At 40.9% G+C, this 15,854-nt stretch overlaps 1 protein-coding gene across 1 annotated transcript in view; it reads right to left on the bottom strand.

Moving 5' to 3' along the window:
• Nucleotides 1–15,854, bottom strand: part of Hpse2 (heparanase 2 (inactive)) — a 566,168-nt gene that overhangs the window by 120,857 nt on the left and 429,457 nt on the right. Inside the window, exons 8-9 of the mRNA XM_051199909.1 lie at nt 12,217–12,323; nt 7,695–7,809 (exon numbers count right to left, since the gene is read on the bottom strand). Coding sequence (XP_051055866.1) covers nt 7,695–7,809; nt 12,217–12,323 — 222 coding nt within the window. The remainder of the gene's footprint in view (nt 1–7,694; nt 7,810–12,216; nt 12,324–15,854) is intronic.

The raw sequence follows: 15,854 nt of genomic DNA, 5'->3' as shown, positions 1-15,854 counted from the left end.
TTAGACTTCCATAGCCATGCCCTCCACATCCGCCGTTTCACTTATTTTAATGGCCAGAATGACTGGAAACAGTGTATTTTGTTCAGTCCTTAAAACCAAATCTGAGATGCAATAAGACAGTTCAAACTTAGTGATGGATGTATTTGATGATTGACGGAGTTCTGAAAATTGATAAATTGTGGGGTATATTTAAATAACTTAAAGCAGAATTTACGTTTACTTGTTCTAGTTCCATATCTTTATTCTCATTAATTTAATTGCCTTCTTGCCCTAATATTTTATGTGTGTATGTGCATGCATGTATGTGTGCAAATGTATATATGCATGTACATGACTGTATACACATGTGTGCATGTGAGTGCTGACTCCAGAACTTGTTTTATTTCTAGATAGATTTTTTTTCACTTAAAACAATAGTTGCTAAAGCACAGAAATGGAGTTAAGAAAAAGACATGTTATCTTTGATTTTCATGGTCAGTAATCAGGAGATATTATTTTTTGATGGTTCCCAGATTCACCATCTTTGCCTACAAATACAGTATCATTGATGAAATAACCTTAAGTTCCTCTCACTGTGACACCAAAAATCCTTCCAACCCACCTCAGGGCATTTCCCTTTTCCCTCTTTTACATATTCGTTATTTGCTTCCCCTCTCTTTCTGGACTGATTATTCTAAGCAATTTTTCATGGTCAGAGAAAGCTTACCAGCTTAGGCAAGGCACAGCTCTTCTCATTCCAGAGCTGACCCTGTTCATCTTCCTCTGTGGGTTGCTCCAAGGGTGGCACAGCATGCTCCTAAGCTCAGACATAGCAATGCTGAGATTGCTTCAGCTCTCTGATTTATTTAGGGTTACAAAATTTTCAGTAGCTGTGATTCCTCAACATTGTAATCTGGGAAGAATATAAATGGCTGATGGCAGAGTGAGATTTTCAATTGTTGCTATTCAGTGACTCACATAATGTGCTGTCATTAGCACTTTGATGTGACATATCATGGCTCCCAGGGCTTACTGGGCCATTTATAAACATCACATGAAGGTGTTAGCCCTTGCAATGCTGCCCTGTCAAGCCTTAATTGCTTTCACTGGAAAGTTTGGCCACAACTTCTCTGGAGGAAAGAAAATGTAATATATTGTTTGCCTTTAACTATTTGCAGTCACTTCCTCTCAAATTCAGAAATCACAGATTTCCTTTTTGTTCCTTTCATTTTCTGGTAATTTAATTTTAGAAAATACATTTCATATTTTAGTCATCTTTACTTGAATCTATTTCCATACATCCATGTTATATGTGATTCATGGTTTTACATCTTACAAAGCAGCTTCATAAACAACAAAAAGCACTTAATAATCATATGTTATTTATGATGGGTGAAAGATACACATGCATCCAATCCTTTGTGACCCTCCGAGGTAGATGCTGTCCTCAGAGGGGAGGTAACTGATGCTCACTGAAGTTTTCTAGTAATTTCAAGTATGGAGAGGATGTAATTGGAAAAGCTTGTCAGTCTAAGCTCAAAGTCAGTACTGTTAAGAAGTAAATTCAAGTACTTCCTGCTCTCCACCTTCCACAGTTATCACCCACTTTCACAGAGGAAATGGAGGCTCCATGACTAGAAAATTACTGCATTGCATTTTGAGCTGCATCTGATTTCAGGCCCAGAGCTGTTTCTACTTCCCCAAGGGAAGAGCTGTTACAACTACTACTGCATGTTGCAGATATAATGTGCAAACTGCTCAAGTTGATAAACAAAAGATTTGAGCAAAATAAGCAGAGGAGCCTGTATGAAAGGCATGAGGGCCATGTGCTGCCTGCCTGGTCAGATGGTGCAGAGCCCAGGCCCTGGTTAGGAGGGACAGAGGAGAGGAGAAGCAAGTCATGGCCACTGGGCATGCAGCCCGGTGCTTTGCCATTGACGGAGGCAGCCCGAGTGAGTCCCAGTGATTGATCCCACAGCCAAACCCGCCCTTCTCTCAGCAGCAGTAGGCTCCCACAAAGAAGGCTGCACATGGAAAAGTCTTTGCCAGGGCCCCTAATGACAGGGTTGGATTTCACATCACAACTACCCCTAAACAGGTACATTTAGCTTCTTTCATGTTCCTGATGGATCCCACGGGAAAGAGAAGAAAGAGAAGTCAGGTTGCACTAAGGAACAAGCCACAGGCTGGTTTGTCTGGGTTTGTAGCATCCCTATACCACCTCCAGGTTTGTGGCTTTTGAGTTCTTCAGTTTTCACACACCCTGTGTGGCCATGCGACAGCAATGAGAAAAACTTCCTGAGAAAATAATTACTCATATTTCATCTACCATGACTCACTGGAAAACGAGTGCATCTGTGTCTCTGTATTGTTACTGCCCATGTTTAGATGCCCCACCCAAAATGCCTTCTTACAGCTAACTTGCCACTTACTGAGGTCTCACTTAGGCCTGTTTCTCCCAGAAGGCCTTCTGAGGTGGCACTTACTGCCTTCACCAGTCTGCATTTTGTGTTCTTTCCTATCTTTAAAAGTGTTTTGCCATAGTCACTATTAATTTATCTACCATCTGTCTGTATCCGGGATGTTGGCTCCTTGAGGGCAGATGCTGTCTACAGTGTTGAACATAACATCCAGCAATATAATGACTGTAATAAATCCATATGAATGAAAGGAAAACACATAAAGCAAAGATTTATATTTACTTGGCTATTTAAGGGCTTTAATTATTTATAGCCTTTTAAAGATCTCCTTTTTTCAGATTAAAAATATTATTAATTGCAAGCAACTTTACAAACAAAAGGTCTACAAAGGAGAAAAAAATGTGCTTGCAATGTCCTTCCCCTAGGATATAGTCTCATCCAATACTTTTCTATACTTACATATAAATGCAAAATCAGAATCTTATGCTTTAAATAAGTTTCTCAAGTACACTGACAATGACTTTGGAGGTATAAGGGAGAGGCAGTTTTATCCTTAATTTAATGTCATCAATGGGAAACCAGAACCCAAACACACATTGTTGATGGTGGAGCAAGGACCCACAAATATTGTCACAGTTCTAGGCTCTGTTGCTCCCTGTGATGCCCCCTGTCTGAATGGTTTGAGTGTCAGTCACTCCAGCAACACTAGTGTATGGGTTTATAATTCAGTGTTCCTCCTGAAGGAAGGGTGCATTAAGTTGATCCTGTGTCCATATCTCAGCTATGCTGTGTGTAAGGGTACCATCTCTGAGGGACGTCTTGAAGGGAAAAAGAAGACATGATATGGAACTACTTGTCCTAGAATTTTCTGGTAGATAAGCTGACCAGGTAAGCCAGACCGGCAGTGGTAAAAGGCAGCGCTTCTTTCCAAAGCTGAACAACATCTGAACAGTGATGGCTTGGCTCAGCATGTTGTTATGGTGATTGCAACCATAGATTTCATGTCACTACAGACTACTACCCTGTGCTCCAATCCATGACTGATGGCTGTACTCTTGAATGATGTTCACAGAGAGTAGTCAACAGATACGCACATGGCTGTTGAATATTTGTTGTTACTCATCAAGCACAGTAAGCAAAAATGAGTGACAAGTGCCCACAGCTAAACCACCATGCCCAGAGTAAACATGATACGGACTGACCTGTAATCTTACAAACACACAGTAGCTTACTGGCTCTGCAGATGGAGGACCATATCTTATCTGTATAGCCACATAATGGTGAGCTCAGAGCTCAGTGTCCTTCCTTCCTTCCTTCCTTCCTTCCTTCCTTCCTTCCTTCCTTCCTTCCTTCCTTCCTTTCCTCCTTCCCCCTCCTTCCCTCCATCCCTCCACCCTCTTTTGAATTACAACTATGTGAAGACTCTTCTTGCTGACCTAGCGTGGGAGTTAGGAAGATGCAGACTAGCAATTCCCCATTCCTCTTCCTGAAAGCTCTGTAAATCACACTCTGGGGGAAAAAAAAAGCGACAAGCTGAATTCCAAAACCCTCTAGGAGGAGAAGTGCCCAGTGTTGGTGGGGTCTGGACTCTGTCCACTGAATGTGCAGCTCTCTTCTGCACAAATATCGTCTACTCCCAAGGGAGCCCACGACTGATTGCTCTGCTGTAGAGACTCACATGTCCCCTCTTTCCCAATGGCGGGGCCCATCAGCTGAAAGGGTAGGAGTGAATGACAATGCTGAACTAAAATGCTCTCCTTTTCTCAGGAGGATGGCAGTCACACAGCAGGGGGAGGGTGCCATTTTTCTAGCAGAAAAACCAGGAGGAAACAAGGAATGGAGCTGGAAGGTTACTTCCTGAACAGAACAGGGGACACAGGGCCCTTCCCCATTCTCTCCCTTCCTTCCTTCCTCCCTTCCCCATCGTTCTCCTCCCATGTCTTAGAGACTCTTTTGTATAAAGGAGAAGTCTTCAGGTGCAATGGGAAACTGACTAGAAGGTGCAGAGACGCCCCAGGGCTCATGTCCTCACACGTGCACGGTCTCTTCCGTTATCAGTAGCTCTCATTGCAGTTGGTGTCCTTCCATCATTGACACACAAAGTCCACATTTTACAGCGGGATTTACCTATTGTGTCCATCTTGTGGTTTGGGATCGACATAAAAATTAGCCACTATTTGATATCATCCAGAACAGTTTTCTCACCCTAAAAACATTCTGTGCCATTTCCCCCTCTCCCTAACTCCTAAAAAAGCACGTTTAAAGTGTCCTCCTGCCCCTATTGCCTTTTACCGTTGACTGCTGCTATTGGAAAGGCCAGTGGAGCTGGGTTGGAAAGGCATGCAGCAAAGCTAACTAGGAAGGGAGGTGTGGTATGGAATATGGCCTGAGAAGCCCCGAGGCACAGGGACTCACAGTTTCTGGATTTACTCAAGAACGCCAGCAGAAACAGAAAAGAATTTGCTAATAAGATTCTTTCCTGAAATATACTAAGCTGGGTTTGAAGGAATGGGAAGAGAAAATACTTATTTTTCTGGGAGACAAACTAAAGTGCAGTTTACTAATCCTCTAATCCCCTAACAAACTCTCCTGGAGATATAAGCACAATGTAAAATCCACAAGCTTTTATTGGCAATGCTCGTTATCAATTCCACATCCCTCTGACATGGCTATCGGTGTGATCCTCAGGTCTAGCTCCATTGCCCATCTTGCCAGTCAGCAGTGTCTCTCAGACCTGGCCTTGTAAATTCTTTCCAGGGGACTTAGGGCATACTCTCTCAGCTGCCAAGTTTCCTACTTATAAGGTGCAGAATTTTCACCATGAGAAAAGATAAAAAGGAAAGCTGGCTACCTTTTTAAGTGCTTTAACGTATGATTTCTTTATTAGCGTTTGATGCTTCCAGATGCAGCTGCCTGGCTCACTTGGGTCTTTGTGCCACATCCATGGAACTTATTTTAATATTTTAAAGGCCACGTGAGCTCTGGGACCCCAGGTATCAACTGGGGACGTCTGTGTGACACTTTTAAAGAAAACCACTGACAGCTACTGTTACTAGCGCAGAAGAAAGCTATGAAGGTTTGTGTCTTTAATGTATTTATGGCCATGGTCCTGGGCAGTTACACAGCAATGTGATATCTATGTTTCTCAACCCTGGAAATGAGGCCTGCCTAGCCTTCTAACACCCATCTTTCTCTAGCTTGCTTCCTTACTGTCTGTTTCTCTCTAGATTCAAGTCAAAGGCAGAACTGGCCTCAGTCCGTGGCAAGGACACCTAAGTCAGCACCATGGGAAATAATGTGACACAGTAAAGAGAAAATAGGATTTAGAGCTAGAAAACCCAGGGGGTCCAGGCACGGTGACTTCTCTGACTTTGGGCACTCACTTATTCTTAGAACTTTATTTATTTATTTATTTATTTACTTACTTACTTACTTACTTATTTATTCTTCAGAGAAATTGCTAAAGTCATATTTACCTCAGTAGGCTTCACTTAGAGCAGTGATGATTAAACTACAACTGTCTTACACAATTGTTTTCCATTTCTCTCCACACTGCGCGGGGACTTTGTCATTTTGGTTCCCCAGGGATCCATGGCCAGGAATTATCAGTAACCAAACAGGACACGGTGAGGACGAGCGGATGGAATTTGAAGGAAGGAAAGAAGACAAAAAAGAGCAGTGGAGTTTTGCTGATACCCCAGATAAAGGAGCACCCTGCACCTGTGAATTGGTAAATATTACCTGCATAGTGGAAAACGGTACTTGACTAGTATGTCAGTGTGAGAGCGGTCATGACTCCCTGGTTGAAGCTCGCCAGTGCTTTTTCTTAACTGCTTTGATAAACGTTCTGTTGCCTTGTGCAATCTCACTCAGGCCTACGTCATTTCTGTCGTGTCCCCTTCCTTCTACGTCTCAGGTACTTGTGATCTTGCTTCTGCAGACATGCTGTCTGCTGTGAAGTGTTTGTATTGGACTCTGCTCTGCTTAGAAGTTACCTCTTCGCTTGTACATCATATGCTCAGAAAAGGCCCTCCTGTACATGCATCTAGGAACCATCATCATATTCTATTATTTATTTATTCATTGTTGCTTCCTCCCTAGCTCCCGCTGCTCAAAAATATTTAATAATATTTATTCCAAATAAAAGATGTGCTCTATGTTTGTTTAATATTTCTAACCATTTTGGCTTATTTACACAGGTATATGAAAACAAAATAAATCTCTATGGTTGTAAATGGAAGACTCTCCCCCAGTCCTTCCTACCCCAATCCCTCACACATACTCTGAGACTTACTCTTGTTTTGTGAATAAAAACAACTGAGCCAGTTGGTTTCAGTTTTGAGACTTGGGAATGATACTCCTGTGGGCCATACTATTCCTTGTTCTGGGCTTGACGGCCTCTTGAATTGGGTTTGGAAGGAAGAAGCAGTAGGGTAGAAATAGGCAAAGGGCGGAAAATGGTAGGAACTTTTCCAGGGTGTCTTTATTTCCAGCACCCTCAAGGCAGCAGCAATTTAAGGCACAGCATCTGGGTCTAGGGATGGCATTATATTCCCCATTCCCTGCCTCACCCTCAGTGACCTTGTTAAAGGAGATAGAGCACCTCTAAGGACCACCACAGGTATGAGGAGGGAGTATGACCTTCCATAGGGACCATGCAATAATATAATCATATGATCGCCACGTAAAAGAATCATCTATGTGATATTTCTGAAAACCAATCAAAGCAAAGCAAAGACAAGCTTTTCTTTTCTACAGTGACTATGGAGCAGGTCATTCAGAACTCTGCCTTGGCGCAAATCTCTTCACCATCACTGAGGGGTCAAAAAGTGCCCTTTAGCCTTAAGAGATGGGTTCCCATTGTATCTGATCTTAGAACACCCCCATCTGCTTTCAACATGCTGCATCTGACATTAACTAATGTCTCCTATTAGCATTAAAAGAAAACAATCTGGAAAAATCCACTCTCAAGCAGAGTTCAAACAGGCCACAAGGAGATGTGGAATCTCAATTGCACAAATTTTGCTAAAGTAATAGTAATGAACTTATACATTATACACATATAAGTGTGTGTGTGTGTGTGTGTGTGTGTGTGTGTGTGTGTAGGTGTGTGCGGGGGAATGAAGCCAAAGCCCACGGAATATTTCATGAAATCAAAGACAAGAATGCTCTGATTTATGAAAGAGATTACCAATAACAGAAGGAGAAAAGTTCTCCTCATGTGTAAAAAGAGGCATGATTAAAAGAACCAAATGATATGTAAAGGAATTGGGTACCTTTATCCAGCTTACTTACTGGTAATGGGTTAAAATTCTGGTCCACCAGATGGTTGTATCCGTGGTCGAAAAATGAGTGTCGTATCACAACATCAATGCCCTGATTGGCCAGCATTCCTAAAGTGTTTAGCCATCTAAAAAAAAAGAAAAGGAACACATCAGCACATTTAAAATGGCATTTTATAAGAACTGAACATATCTACAACACACAAATAAACACTACCCCACTCCCTCAGGCACCACCAGATTTATTTGGTGCTTTAGAAGAGAAAATCATTTTCGGTGCTGGACATGAAGCTGTAAGAGATCTCAGATCTTATCTCTTTATTTCACAGGAAAAGAAACCGGTCTGAGGGAATAAAACAAATTGTGCATGGTCATAAACTTATCACAGCTTATGACATATTTTTCTTCTGGAATACTAACGAATGAATACTATGAGCACTTATGAGCCTAACGCATCCTCCCTGGCCACATACTTGCAACCACAGCGTTTTACACTACACCTTGCATCCTCAGACTCCTCAATCTGTAAGGGCACACACACTTTCCACAAGATTCTAACCTACATAGGCTATGGCCTATGCAAAAACAACTTGTCATTTGGTTCCCTCATATATCATGTCCCAGTCAATGTAATGATGCTTTCCTCAACACCACAATAAACCGTTCAGAGATTAGAGCATGTTACCTTAGGAACCCTGCATTGACCATGCACTTTTCCCTGACTATGTAAAATGCCTAGTTTACACAATGCTACTCTTTTAAAAATCTTGCTGTCCAGGTTCTTCCTGAACTCCCTTCTGACTTTGCCTTTGTTAGTGACATGTTTAATTCTTTCATCAATTAAGGCATTTGTTTTCTCTCTGTGTGTTACCACTGCTAAAATATCACCTCATCTTTGCTCTTACCTCAGATTTCATTATCCACAGGTCTAAGATGCACAAAACTACGTTTGAGTAGCCAATATAGCATGTTCTCTTGTATTGACCCAAGCACTCACATGTGTTTTAACTCCCGCTTTTAGCATTTTCTACCTCACCTCCCCTAACTCATTTCTTTCCATTTGGCAAATTTCTTATCATGTTATTCTCCAGAGCAAGTTCCCTTTTCTAAACTCTGGCATCCTGGTCAGTAGCATCACCTTCTGGCTTCACAAAGCTCTTTTTGTCTATGCTTTCTGCCAGCACGGTGCATGATAAGCACCCACCCATCTCTCCCCATTAGTTATAGGTCCTCAATCACACAGAATTGGAGCTTAGAATTAGAACACCCAACACGGTTCCTGGCATGTTGTAGGTACACAGCACTGTTTAGGTTGACATTTATCTGGATAAAATTAGATTCTAGGAACTTTGGAAATCACTATTCAGCACATGGGAAAAATTACACATAGTTATGATTTCCAAAATCTGAAACCATATGGTGCTCCAAACCCATGACTTCTAGAATTAAGTTTTTTCCTTGCTGGAATAAAGAGCATTTCTAATTCTTATATTATGAATAAATAATGTTCACATTCTCAAATCTTTTTTTACATTTACAATTTTATTTTATTCTCATAAAACTGAACACATTTACTGACAGAGTTACAAAACCAAATCCCAAAGCAAAGCAAAACACAAAAACAAAAGTTTTAAATAAAGGAAAATCCATGTACGATACAGCAGAACCTTTGTTGTGTTAGTTTTGTCACACTGGGACACTGCGACCCAGAGAATTGAAATGACTTTGGGAACATCTCATGGCAAAGCTACTTGCCTTTTTATTTTCATTAGTTTGGCAAGCCTATGAAACCAGGATGATAGGTTCAGCTCTTGCTCGGGTCCCGAGGCACAGTAGCAGATGGATTATCAAAGGATGCCCTGTGCTGGAATTGTAACACAGACCCTGGGTGAAAGCCTCCTAAGTCAGAGCGCTTGCCATGTTCAAAAAGTACAAATACATCATGGTCTACATTTAATATTTATCTATAGAAGCAAACACAGAGTTTCATCTTCTAGAATACATAAAATTCAAGTGAATGCATAATCACATATGCACGAGCTCCTCCACCAGCAGCATCCGCACAGCAACACAGGGAAGTCTCTTGGTGATTTGTGCATGTACAATGGTCTCATTGCTCACTTGTTCAGCAGCCCTTCTCCCATTTCTTAAATGTTTATTGAACACCTACTATATATTATTGTATGCTGGTAGATGCTGGAGACACAGCAGCCTATTAAGATGAATTTGCAGTATTCCAAAGAATTTCAAGACTGTTGGGATAGCAATATCCTCAGTCCCCATTAGCAGAGAATTCTGATTCATGCATGCATTTGAACGTGCTCTAGGAACTTCATACTTCTGTGATATATTGGGAAAGTCCTAGGAAAATGCCACCCTTTTGCATGCTTGCTAGTTTCTTGGAGTTTCTTAGAATGCTATACCTGTATCATCTTTATAGAAAGCAACTGCTATCCCTTCATAAACACAGCACATTGCTATGTGCTGCCTGTGGAGTTAACATGGGATGGATGACAAGGAGGGAAGAGAAAAGACCTGGGGCAGAATAAACTAGATTTTTCTGGTCTCTGTCAACCAAGCACTGAATATCTGAAGTACAGCCCAAATATCAGCAACTAGGTTCACATGCAAAATCCATGTAGAGCTTGGTGCTGTCTGACTGATGCTTATGCAAAGGGAGGTCCCTGTTTCCGCTGCCACCATGAAGACCTGAGGTACTTTTCATTTCACACCATTCCTTAAAAGGAAGAGTTCTCAGGAAAACTCACAACAACTGGGCTGCTTGCTGAACCTCAAAACGGAACCATTTGGTGACAACTGAGATAAAGCCATTCCTGGGCTGGTTCCAAGGGGTCCCCTTAGTATTGACTGCCAACCTGGCTTTCCCCTCTGGCAACAGGATTCCTATCAAACTAGTGGGGAGTAAATTATGAAAGAAAGCTCTTAGCAATGCTGCATTAAATGCTGATTCACCCCATTTCATCCATTTCAACCATATTTATTGGACATCTCTGGAAACACATTGTTAGATGCAGAGGTTACAAACACGGAAGACCCAGAGTAACCCCTGAACTATACTGAGACGTTATCTGCATGTACATTTGACAGGATCCCATCTGAAAATGCCATCTGCTTGGCCAGCCTGATCTGTTCTTCACAAATGTATTAAAGAAGCTGTCTCAGTGGAATGGGACTGCATCTGTCTAATTAGGAACAGCTGTTAGTAGCAAAACACATAGCTGAGGGTAAAACCACAGTTCATGTATTGCTCAGCCAGAAAGCCAGGGCCAAAGGACCACAATGGACTAGGAAAAATAATTTGGTTGTGAGGGGTTTGTCCTGGCTACATGACAAGCAGAAAGCCAAGCGGAGCTCTATGCTTCTGACTCAAGTCATTCTCCAGGAACTACAGAAGCCTTCAAGTTCATTTTCATATCTCTTCCAAGATCCTGTGCACATGACATTGACAAGGTCTAAATTTTAAAACGCTAGTCAGATTATCTCTCTCATCCATGAAATCTTTAGTGGCTTGGTATGAGCCCAGAACAAGGTCTCATTTTCTTTATATAAATTTCAAGGCCCTCCATGAACTGGTGTAAACCTCTTTCACAGTCTCAGTCTTTAGTGCATCCCTACTGAATGAAACAAGGCTGTGTACTGCCCCTCTGCCATGCCTTTCCAGTAATGTTTCTTCAGCCTGAGGTACCTCACTGTCAGTTCTACTGCTGGTCACCATGAAAGCCAGAGCACTTATTCCACGTCCCACCCAAATGCCACCTTTCTCCTGAAACCCTTCCTGATAACTCCATTTAGGGAAATTCTTTATTCCTTTGCAAGACTATCACTTTCCCTTTACAGCAAGGTTTTAGGAGACAGAAAGAACAGCGGTCTACCGTAGTAGTGAAAAGGCTGGACTCTGGAGCAGGCTGTCTGGCTTGAGTCTGATCTCTGCCACTAGCTAAATGAGTTACCTGGGCTAACCTTCTTCAGCTCTTCCCTTCAGCTTCTCTGGCTGTATTGTGAGGACAGTATTAGCTTATTTCATGGGCTCACAACAGAGACAGTAGCATTGATCTCACTGGCTGACAAAGTATCAAAGCATTTCAGACAATCCATCCTTGACACCCAGTAGATGCAGTATTCTTCAAAGACTTAGTACAGCACAGTTAGTCTCTGCAATATAGTTATCTCTCATACTAGTCCCTCTAGTCATGTTTCTTGAGGACAAAGCCATGCCTGTTGCTACCTAACTCCCACAACTCTGGTAAAATGTGGAAGGGAGAATAAACGGTGTAGACTCTGTGGTTTGAACTACGGACTTAACTCAAGATGTCATCTGTGCTCGCATGCGTATGCCTGACAAAATGTTAGTAGCAGGAGAGGTGACTGATTACTGTTTGTAAAGTGGTTAAATGCATCTACAAATCAACGAGATGGTGAAGTTGGAAATGAGCTTTGCCTTGCAATGGGTAGCCAGAGGGTTATAGTTTCACTTTTCCTGAAAGTCCCTGGGAGTGAAAAGGTGAATAACTTACAGGAATCCCGCAGCATAGGAATCTGACAGATTGTTTGTGCCTCCAGCTGAGGTGGTCACCACGCCTTCCAGCCAAATCTTCTTTCCTGGGGTGTATGTATTGACCACCTGTTCACACAACAAAAGCAGAGGGGATAGATGCGATTTCAAAAGCGGTTCCCAAATGAGAAGCACTGTCACTCCCTCAACGAAGTGTCACTCATTCCCTGTTCCCCAGTAGTCATGGTTTGTGCTTTGTTTCATGAAGATGTGTATCTGTTGCTTTCTTTTTACAGGAAGACCATGCAAAAAGGAAAAGAAGTGGTCTACTGTAATGGCTAAAAGGCTGACTCTGGAGCAACCTGTCTGGAAGGCAGAGTGAGTTGCCACATGCATCAAAAGCATTAGTGTTCATACGTGTTCATTTTTCTCCTTAAGTCATCCCAAGTGATGGTGGCATAGGAGAAACACATATTTTTAGAGTGTAAGATGATTTTAGGGATGCAACACCCTTTACTGGAAAAGATGAATCACGTTGTGTTTCTATATTAACAGGTACAGAGAAGCGATGCTTTTCCAACGATGTTACAGCACTTCTATAATAAAACACACTGTCTATGTATCAGAAGTCATGATCCATGAGAGGGAGAGAAAAATGTTACTGGGAAGTATATAACAGGCTTGGCATGTATATTGCAACCATATTTTGCAGATAACTGAAGTAAGTATAAAAAGAAAAGTCCCTGACCCACAGGTCAGATCTGTACAGAGAACTACAGCTGCATGCCTTCCAAGCAAAGGCACAACCTTGTTAAAATGTGTCCTTCTGAAGTTTTGAAATTACCCAGTCTCTGTTGTACAAGTTGGAGGTTGGCCAAACTATTCAGATCACAGTGCAGATACTCTGGAAAGCAATCAGGCAGTTCTTGCATTGGGTAACACTAGTAGCTTTTGAAAGTACAGTCTGAGTCACAAGCTTGTCTATAGCTAGTTCATTTGAGGGAATAATAACATCTAGCAGGAGTGCTGACCTACAGGGCTGAAACAAGAAAAAGGCAATATGGGGATATGCTTTCAAACAAAATGATAAAACTAAGGCACAAAGAGCTCTGAAAATATGCTAAGCGAAAGAAACTCAACACCAAAGGGACATGTAGTATATGAATTTATATGGACCCATGTATTTAAAATAACCAGAATATGTCCTAGAAAATCCAGAGAGGCACAGAGTTGATTAGTAGTTCCTCAAGGCTGAAAAAGAGAAAGAAGTTTACGGTGGGAGCCAACAGGGAGTGATTTACCAATGAGTGAGAGGTCTTTGTGAGTCTTGAATATGTATTAAATGGCAATGATTTAAAATTTTTATGAATATACCAGAATTCATTGACTTTCATATTTTAAAAGGGTGAATTTTATGGCATGGGAATTACTTTTCCATGTCTAAACATTTTATAAACATATATATCTATCTATATCATTAGCAAAAGGAGAGGTAGTTCTAAAGATGTAGAAATCATAATGTAGGAAGAAGAATGTACCCTGAGACTTCTGATATGATCACAAGCTAGCTCTGATTTATGAAAATCATTACCTTGGCCTTCATTAATATTTAAAGGCATGGACTTAGAAGAGGCAAACTATAAGTCCCTACTGGAAATAATATATTAAAATATATTAGTATTTTATAGTATGAATGAATGCTTTCTTGGCTTAGCACTCAGGTTAAGATTACCATTGATTATGACATGTTGAGCCCTATGAGTTATAATAATAACTTGTCTAGAAAAATATATTCACTGGATTGATGCCATTGGTGTATATTGGCATTAGAGAAGTAACATCAGGGCAGTAAGCAACCACTATCGGATCATCACAAGAAGAAACCCCATACTTGGCACTATTATCAGGCCAAGATCATACAGTTAATCAAATTATAAGCCCCAGAGAAGAGGTTATTACTATTATGCTACTAAACTAGTATAGTGATACACTGATTCCAAATAATAACATTATACTCATAAACCAATTCCTCTCATAAACCAATGCATCTCCCACCCCTTATCTGAAAAGCTTCTATTTGCAAGAATTGGTAATTAACACAGAGACCCACAACTGACCAAGATGTAAGGAATAAGAGACTGTAAACTGTTCAGCCCTGAACAGAAGAACTTTTTCTATCAGTATAGCTCTTGGTAATACTGACAGTGTTCCAATGGAAGTACACACACCCAAGATTATGTGAGCAGCACAAATTGGGTTTGAAAGGTTTAAAATAAAGGACACTAAGATGGGTGGGTGGATTTGAGAGGAGCTGTGGGAAGGGTGAATATTAAAACACATTGTACAAAACTCTCAAAGAACTATTTTCTTTAAAGCACATGTTTGATTATAGAATTTAAGATTAACCAAACAGCAGGGGACAAACAGAAGTTTAAAACACCTTTGAGATTATCATCTCAGAGTAGAAACAAAGAATTGGATTGGTAGGGAATCATTGAAGTTATACAATAAACTACAGAAGAAGGTGAAATAACTTAGGAAGAATATTTAAAAAAAAATAGAGTAGAAAGAGTTAAAGATTTCCATGAAATAACATTGAGGCATTATCAAATGCTTTCATTTGTCACTTCAACAAACATTTATTAACTATCTGCTAAATGCTAAGCATTTAGCGTTTAGGTGTCCTGCCACTGGTTTGCACTGTTGTCATTCGAGGAAACTAACAATAAGTAATCAAACAAATAAGAGGAATTTTGGTGATAATAAGAGCCAAGAAGAAAATGAGACAATAAGATGCTAGGAAGAAATTTCTGGATCTTGATGTAGACTGATTTCCATTTTCCTGAGGGACCCCTATACTGATTTCCAACGTGGCTGTACAAATTTGCATTCCCACCATCAATGGAGGAGTGTTCCCTTCTCTCCACATCCTCTCCAGCATAAAGTGTCTTTGGTGTTTTGATTTTAGCCATTCTGACAGGGCTAAGATGGTATCTCTGAGTTGTCTTGATTTGCATTTCTCTGATGGCTAAGGATGCTGAGAATTTTCTTAAGAGTCTTTCAGCCATTTTGGATTCCTCTACTGAGAATTCTCTATTTAGTTCTGTACCCCACTTTTTAATTGGATTATTTGGTGTTTGGTGACTAGCTTCTTGAGTTCTTTGTATATTTTGGAGATCAGCCCTCTGTCAGATGTGGGGTTGGTGAAGATCTTTTCCTATTTGGTGGGCTGCCATTTTGTCTTGTGGACTCTTCTTTGCAATTCCTCTCTTAGGTATATACCCAAAGGATGTACATTCATACCACAAGGACATCTGTTCAACTATGTTCACAGCAGCATTATTTGTAACAGGTAGAACCTGGAAGCAACCTACATGCCCCTCAACTGAAGAATGAATAAAGAAAACGTGGTACATTTTTACAATGGAGTATTACTCAGTGGGTGAAAAAAACAATGAAATCTTGAAATTTGCAGGAACTAGAAGAAACCACCCTGAGTGAGGTAACCCAGTCACAAAAAGACAAACATGGTATGTACTCACGCATATATGGATATTATATGTAGAGTAAAGGATTACTAGCCTACAATCTAAACATTCAGAGAAGCTAGGAAACAAGGAGGACCCTAAGAGAGACATACCTGGCCCCCTGGAGAAGGGG

Source organism: Phodopus roborovskii, unplaced genomic scaffold, assembly GCF_943737965.1.
Source record: "Phodopus roborovskii unplaced genomic scaffold, PHOROB, whole genome shotgun sequence".
NCBI classification, from domain to species: Eukaryota; Metazoa; Chordata; class Mammalia; order Rodentia; family Cricetidae; genus Phodopus; species Phodopus roborovskii.
This window is presented reverse-complemented; position numbering and strand designations above follow the sequence as displayed.